Source organism: Phaenicophaeus curvirostris, chromosome 25, assembly GCF_032191515.1.
Source record: "Phaenicophaeus curvirostris isolate KB17595 chromosome 25, BPBGC_Pcur_1.0, whole genome shotgun sequence".
NCBI lineage: Eukaryota > Metazoa > Chordata > Aves > Cuculiformes > Cuculidae > Phaenicophaeus > Phaenicophaeus curvirostris.
In genome coordinates this window covers 1,248,468-1,256,749 of record NC_091416.1, presented here as the reverse complement: position 1 = coordinate 1,256,749, position 8,282 = coordinate 1,248,468, and the positions used below count along the sequence as shown (strand labels likewise).

General features: G+C 49.8%; 1 protein-coding gene across 1 annotated transcript; it reads right to left on the bottom strand.

The window, feature by feature from the left end:
* Positions 1-2,604: 2,604 nt before the first annotated feature.
* On the bottom strand, positions 2,605-6,474 carry PTS (6-pyruvoyltetrahydropterin synthase). The gene is made up of 6 exons (XM_069876576.1): positions 6,397-6,474; positions 5,450-5,529; positions 5,133-5,155; positions 4,104-4,160; positions 3,573-3,643; positions 2,605-3,114 (listed from the first exon to the last, which is right to left on the bottom strand). Exons 1-6 carry the CDS (start codon positions 6,468-6,470, stop codon positions 2,973-2,975), a joined length of 447 nt encoding a protein of 148 aa, XP_069732677.1. The 5' UTR covers positions 6,471-6,474; the 3' UTR covers positions 2,605-2,972.
* Positions 6,475-8,282: the final 1,808 nt, after the last annotated feature.

Sequence of the window (8,282 nt, the reverse complement as noted above, 5' to 3'; positions counted from 1 at the left end):
AGCTTTGACTTTTTAACTGACCCCATCATCATCTGAACAGTTCCCCAAACAATTTCATCACTCAGTAACTAAGTTACAGCACAGAGGTGCTTAATGTTTAATCATGTGAGTTAATTCTCTCCTCATACAAACCTCTCACCCTAACCTGTGCATTTGGAGGCTGAAACTTCCCCACATGGAGCTCACACTCACCTGCAAAGATCAAGTCGCCTTTAGGTGGGAGAAGGGACAGAATATACTGAGATTTTTCAGGATACCGACAATTACAATTCCAGCTCTGATATCGCTGATCCCCCTCCCCCAATCCACTACCCCAACTACCCATTTATTTTCACCTCCCCAGATCTACTGCCTTTTAAAGTAGAAAGATCAGAATAAAGGCTAGAAATACATCTCCAGCACACAATACAGCAGTAAATATAAATGCCTGAGCTACCATGGGACTCCATCAGAGCTATGTTGCACTGCAGTAAAACATGAGGAATTTGGGCTAGTTCTTTTCTGGCCGAGCACCTGACTTCATGCTGATAATAGCAATCGGCTGCACTATAACCATGTAACCATTTCTTTACTTGTTTTTTGTCAACAGTGTCAACAGCTTAATTACTGCTCTGATAAAGAGAGCTCATGACATGTGCTGATTTCCATGACTCACTAAAGACACCAAACGCCTTGTGAAACAGCAGCTATCATCCAGTATCATTTATATCACTTTAGCAAACCAGAATGACGTACCACACTAGTACCACGCTAGGCAACTACAGACCAGCAGGAGCATTCAGATAAGCAGCAAGGCCAGAGACCACATCGAAAACCAGCTGACTGGATCCAGGGGAAAAAAAGAGGAAGGAGGAGCCGCAGCATCTCAACAGTGTGTTCCCTTCGTCTGATGCACTGAGCACTCTCTACCTGTGCAACACTTGAATGAACCTTCAGCTCTTTATTCACCAAAGGACTACCTTTAAGAGGAAAAAAACTCCAATGCTGAGTCTTCCGTGGCAGAGGCTGTGCTCTGCAAAGCCAGAAGGTTGGAATATCCCTCATCTCCAGCCTTGTTTGACTATTGCCCTTTAGGAGCTCATCCAGAAAGTCTGAGCAAAGATGGATCAAGGCAGAAGACAGCACAGAAACGCCCTCACATAAAACAGTTTAAAGAAAGTTCAAAAGAAAGAAAAGTCTTTTTTCATAACTGTAGAAACTATTTTCCAACAGAAATGGTCGCTGCAGGAGGATACTTTACCCCCTGCCTGGAGCACAGTGCAGCCAAGGGGAACTATTAGGCAAGCTTCATTAAGCCTTTCTAAACAGTGCTGTTTGCTACCATTACTCAGACACATAATTTCTTTGTAAGGCAAGGGAATTATTACCCTACACATCACTTTTTTTAATTATATGCATTAAGTTACTCTTCGTGGCTATATCTAACTACTCTTCAGGATGTTGCTCATACGATGATCACATGCAGCACTGTCACTTCTGCCTCTGGGCTCTTAACCACAGGAGCTGTACGGTAACTGATCCCAAACTGGTTTTACACACATTCCTCTTCCAGCACTTTCACACTATGCTTACAGTTTTGGGAGTCTTCAGAATAATTTGATTACTGTTCATTTAAACTCACCTTGTGGCTTCATCCTTGTGTGACAACCATTGCTGAGCAGTGCTCCATCTCCAAATCTACAAGCAACAGCAGGAACCAGCAGCTCTGATCGCTGATGCATACCAAGTGGTTCTGTCTACAAGGCATTCCCAACACGGGATTCTGATAATGAAAATACCAAGTAACCACTGATCATTGCAGCAGGAACAGGAGCCAACTGCTTTCTCCAGAAAGATGAGAAAGTTGAGTCCTGTTCCTATGGAACTCATTAAAACTTCCCTAAGGAAAATACACTTAGAATCATAGAAAGGCTTGGGTCAGAAAGGACCTTAAAGATCATCCAGTTCCACTTGATCTGGTGCTTGTGCCATGAAGCTTTCAGGGGGGTTCTCTCATGGGTGTGGACTCAAAAGTACTGCCAACTCCTCCCCTACCACTTCAGCTGTCTATGACCAGAGGCAGAATGGAGTCTCCCACAGCAGGGAGGACTCCTCAGCATGGTGAGGATTATGTCGCTGTGCCTGTACTTGCCCTGAGCTGACAGAGAATTGCAGGCTACCCAAGAAGTGAGTACCTGCACTACAGAGAGACAAAATCAGCCAGGATTTTCCAAAATGAAAAGCATTCTCTCAGCAGAACTTCAAAGTCTTGGGGATGCCACCCAGATAACCAGTATTGCAGGGTTTATTCTCACCTACTTGGACTTTCACCCACTCTGACACCATTGGGACTGCGATGTTCCAGCTTTACAGCTTCCTCAATTTACCATGCTGATTCTCCATAACATACTGTTCTCTCTAGCTCTGTAGCTTGGATCGGGAACTGCTTGGCAAACAACTATATTGCTCGCTACACCAATTCCTTATTGTAAGGTTCACGAGCCACAGGAAGGAACGAGCCTGTAGCATAGGGGGAAGAAACGAAACAAGAGAATCACGTCGTTGTCATTCTCTAGAACATTTCTCTATTTGATCAAGAAACAAAACACCACCAAAGCCCAGGTATTAAAATTCACAAATTAATCCAATGTTTAATTAGAGAAAAATCAAAGCCTCCTGTGACTGGCCAGGACATAGGTTTTGCCAGGCTACCTCCCCTCTAGAAATCTGCTTTATTTAACATAGCACAACTTCACATCAGCTCGATGGGTTGGGTTTGTGCAGTAGGAATGTCTTGAGAAAAAGCAGACAAATCAACGAATTCTGAGAACACAAATGGCTCAATTGCCGCAAGAACCCTTGCGAAACATCTCTGTTTGTCCTTATATAATACACAACCAAAGCTCAGGTGTAGGAAACAGTGAGCAGGGTTGAATTAATCCAACGGTCAGATTATGCAGTAGAGTTTCTAACCAATTCACCTGCAGCTCATTTCACTTCTCAGAGATTGTTTCTTCTCCTTTATAAACAACAATGTTCTGGTCCGTTTCATACACTTTGACTTTATAAAGAGTTCCTGTGGGCAGCAGCTTCTTGAGGTTTTCCCAGATGAATACCGCAACATTCTCCGTGGTGCTAAGAGTGAAAGATGAGCAGATTCAGAACTGACACAATTGATGCTTGAAGCTGTGCCCAGAATGGGCCAGGGCAGGGACACTGAAGGCCACAGGGAACCATGCGGGCAGCTTTCAGATGATGACACCCTGAATGTAAGTGGGGCTTGAACCATTGGAGTAAACATGCATGGAACGACATCTAATTAACAGGTCATATCTGTCTCCCAGAGCTGTCCACAGAGCAGGCTGTGACAAGTGTCAGTCTCAGAGGGCTCCTAGGGTGTGAGCGAGTGGTGCCTCTCTGGGCATGTGGGCCGTGTGGGCGAGAGGGCCAGAGGCAGGCAGGGCTTCCAGCCCCTGACCCGCACAGGCCTGCGTGTGATGCACGCAGGGGTCATGGATGATCTTTCAGGTGCAGGACTAAGCCTTGCAGGCTGTTCCTTGACCCTGCAACTGCAAGGAGTCCCCACCACCCACCTCACAACGTTAGCAAAGTATGGCACATCCTTATCCAGGTTTTTGTGGTCAAGTGGTCCCATGATTGCTTCCTGTGGAAAGAAAACAGTGACAAACTTGTCCTAGTTGTTCAGTGCAGTTGGGGTTCAAATTACCATGAAAATGGGATGAAGCCAGGCAACAGTATGTAAAGATAGGATAAGAGTCCTACATAGGTCAGAGAATGGTTTGGGTTGGGTAGGACCTTAAAGCCCATGCAGTTCCAATCCCCTGCCATGGGCAGGGACACCTCCCACTGGTTCAGGTTGCTCAAAGCCTCATCCAACCTGGCCTTGAACACCTCCAGGGATGGGCCCACCCATTAACTTTGTAACTGGAGACATGGCACTGTCTCACATCACAGTCCTAAAGCATTTCAGTCTTAAATTATTGCTTAATTTCTTCGTTATTTCCTACCATCATCAACCCACCATGTCTCCACCTTGGTACCAGACAAATTGCTAAGCCCTAATCAATTCTCCCAGGGGATATGTAGGAAAACAGTGCCATTACCTGCATATATTCTTTCAGGTCTGTCAGGTTTATGACCATTCCTGAGACTGGGTCAATCTGCAGGGAAAACAAAAGTGAGATTAGTAGCCTAGCTACACAACCTTATTACCGGGGCTCCCGTGGGCCTGTACAAATCAGGCTGTGAACGTCTGTGTGCTCAGGACATCTGGGCCACAAGAAAAATATCTTTCCACCCTCTCACACTACTCCTAGGATGTTCCCAAAGAGTAGACAGACCATACAAACAACTCTAGGAGTTCAAAGCTGACACCAGGGAAGGAAAACTCACTGAAAAAAACAGTCTTCAAGCAACAATCTGGCATGGCCATTAGTAGGAAAACAGACACTGAACTGCTGGGTTGAACAGCCAGGGAGAAAAGAAAGACCAGCCTGAGCTGAGGGCATCTTCCCATCTGAAGAAGGCACAGCCCCAGGGACAAGATCAGGTTGTACAGTTCACAAGATATTTGGGGAATGTAGAAGGAAGAGGCTTTACAATTTTAGTTTCAGATCTGAACAGAAACTGCCTTTTCCTTTGAACTGGAAATCCACAGAGTTCTTTGGAAAACAGCAAAACCAAAGTGTTATCTAAACAACTCTGTAGAACACATAGAGCAATGAGGGTGAAAAACAACTGCAAAAGCAGAATTTCCTTTTCTATTTGTAGCAAAATAACTTGAAACAGCAGAGGGCATCAGTTACTGAAGGGGCAAAGCCTCCCTGTGGCTCAGCAGCCACCCGGTGGCACCCCATGGATCTGACCAGAGCCTGCACGTTCTCAGGGAGGCTCTGACAAGGTTTTGTGCCCAGAGGATGATTACAAACCTTGGGTTTAATCATGGTCACCTGCAAATCCTTGTAAGAGGCAAGGTGAACAGGACAGTGATCACGGGAAACCTCCTATAGCGACGCGTACAGAGTTTCCACAAACACCCCATGAAACCAGCAGTTGAGCTAGAGCTGTGGAAAACAGGGATTCATCTACCCTGTCACCCTAAGGGATGTAAATAAAACGTGGATTGCACTTACCTCTCCTTGCACAGTGACTATAACTGAAAAGAAGAAAAGATCAGGTCACGATGACAACACGACACCATGAACCTAACAACAAAGTACACTGAGGACTGCGACAGACAACCCATCCCTCACTAATCCACAGGGGCTGGTGTGGGCTTCCCAGCACTTAAAATCAGCACGGTTCTACTAAACTCCATAAAGAATAAAGACTCCAGGTCACCCAGCAGTCATTCTCCAAGGTCTGATGGCCAGAGACCCACCACTACTCCAGGAGCACCCCTTGCAGGCAGAGGTAAGAGATGCCTCTCAAGTTCTGACTCCCTCCTTACCTTTATAGTTGTGCCCGTGGCCATGTGGATTATTGCACTTCCCAAACACCTTCAGGTTTTCTTCATCGCTCAGTGCTTTACTGTGACAAACACAGAGGCAGCACTTCAGACCCTTTACAGATTTCTATGGCTTCATTTCAAACGCAACATTTTCTATTCACTCCCAAACTTAACCAACCCACCAGATTTTTCAACTCAGGAGGCGCAAACAGAACCCGAGGAGCATCTGGCCCGCAAAATATGTTGTTGATAACGGGTGGTTTGGGGTTTTTTTGGGGTTGTGATGTTGTATTTTTATCTGACGGCTTGGTAAAAACTGCCTGACACCACTGGTGTACAAACACTAACGTGTAATGTGGAAAAATCGGCTGGGTTTGGAGGAACGGGGGGAAAATCCTGGCTGTGCTGAGGGGGAAAGAGGGTGGGAGGGGAACTGGGGACACTTGTGGCTGTGCTGAGGGAGGAAAGGGACTGGAAGGGGGTATGGGGAGCAAGCTCTGGCTGTGCTGAGGGGGAAAGGGGCAGGAGGGGGCCTGGGGGCACTTGTGGCTGTGCTGAGGGGAGAGAGGGACTGGAAGGGGGTACGGGGAGCAAGCTCTGGCTGTGCTGAGGGGGAAAGAGGGCGGGAGGGGGTCTGGGGGCACTTGTGGCTGTGCTGAGGGAGGAAAGGGACTGGAAGGGGGTATGGGGGGCAAGCTCTGGCTGTGCTGAGGGGGAAAGGGGGCGGGAAGGGAACTGGGGGCACTTGTGGCTGTGCTGAGGGAGGAAAGGGACTGGAAGGGGGTATGGGGGTCAAGCTCTGGCTGTGCTGAGGGGGAAAGGGGGCGGGAAAGGAACTGGGGGCACTTGTGGCTGTGCTGGGGAGGGAAGGGGCTGGTGGGAGGGCAACGGAGGCAGCTGTGTCCGCGCCGGGGGCTGCGGGCGCCTCCCCTGTGCGGGCCCCTCACCTGTGCAGGCGGTGGCAGGCGCTGAAGGTGACGCAGCGCGAGAGCCGCGCCCGGCGGGCAGCGCGCGCCGCCATGGCGGGCGGCAGCGGGGCGGGAACCGCGGCTGCGCGGGCGGCGCTGCCCCCTGCGCCATAGGGCCCTCCCCGCAGCCCTGAGGGGGTCACAGCTCCCTCCTTGTCCCCTCCCCATCTCCCACAGGCCCTTCTTGTCCCATCTCCATGTGCCTCAGCCCTAGAGGGGTCACAGACCCCGCGATATCCCCTTCCCCATGTGTCACAGCCCCTTCTTGTCCCTCCCCGTATATCACAGACACCTCCTTGTCCCTCCCCATGTGTCACAGCCCTAGAGGGGTCACAGCCCCCACGATACCCCCTCCCCATGTGCCACAGCCCTTTCTTGTCCCCTCCCCATGTGTCACAGCCCCCTCCTTGTCCCCTCCCCATGTGCCACAGCCCCTTCTTGTCCCCTCCCCATGTGCCACAGCCCCTTCTTGTCCCCTCCCCATGTGTCACAGCCCCCTCCTTGTCCCCTCCCCATGTGTCACAGCCTCCTCCTTGTCCCCTCCCCATGTGCCACAGCCCCTTCTTGTCCCCTCCCCATGTGTCACAGCCCCCTCCTTGTCCCCTCCCCATGTGTCACAGACCCCTCCTTGTCCCCTCCCCATGTGCCACAGCCCTAGAGGGGTCACAGCCCCCTCCCCGGCACCTGCCCCATTCCCCAGGATGCAGGGTTCAGCTCAAGATGCTCCCCTCGGACACTGTTCCAGGGTCCCCTCTCCCCACCCCTCCCTTGCTCTCACCTTGCCCTGACCCGCAAGCAGCCAAAACGCCTGCATTGAGCTGCTCCTCCTTGTCCCCAACTCACTTCTCCTCCACGCATTCTGCGCTCTTGAATGAGACAGGGATGCTCTGGGTGTGCTCGGACCTGGATGGGCTTTGAGGTCCCTTTCCAAACCAAACCGTTCCATGATTCTATGATTCACCCTGCAGAGCTAATGTCAGCAACGATTCGGGCTCCAAGCCAGCGGCTGCGCTTCCTTTTGTTCCCTTGTGTTATGACAATTGCAAGAAGCTTGTTTATAAATGAATCAGTGCACGGGGGGAGCCGGCTGAAGGGAAGGCTCTGAATGCACTTGTAAGGTGTTCGCAAAGCAATACTCACCTGCAGGGACTAAGGAAACAACATCAGGCACTGGATCAGGCTGCCTGGGGAGGTGGCTGAGGCCTCATCCCTGGAGGTGTTTAAAAGACGGGTAGACGAGGAGCTCAAGGACATGGTTTAGTGGCAGGTAGGAATGGTTAGACTCGATGATCTAAGAGGTCTTTTCCAACCTGGTGATTCTTTGATTCTATGGATCCAATTCCTACCCACCTAAAATAAACGAGCTCTGTCCATTCCACAGCACCGTGGTATCCGAGGAGATGTTAAACCTCTGACTGCCCCGCTCCCTGGGGATGTGCCTGATTTCAGATGGGTTGGACAAAGCGTACTCAGCAGTCCTTCCCCGCACCAGTCACAGGATGGTGCTGTTGATCCCTTTTCTATCCTGGCAAACTAGTTTGGGCTCCGAGATGGTTATGAACTTGACAGCCCTGAAGGAGCGCGCTGTGGTAATTACACTCATGGAGTTCAAGCAGAGGAATCCGTAAAGTATGGTGATTTTCAGAAAGCTTTGGGAGCGGGGGTGGAGCCTGCATTCCCCAGTGCTGCAAAAGAGTTTAAATTGAGATAACTGCATCAGCATTCTCCAGGCTTTTCACAATGAAGCAATATAAAATTCCCTAAGCCAGGAGGGAACCCATTCCCCTGGAAGAATTTACTTCTCACAGTGCCCTTAAAGGCAGAAGCTGCAAGTGCACTGCTATAGAGGGCTTCCCTCCACACAC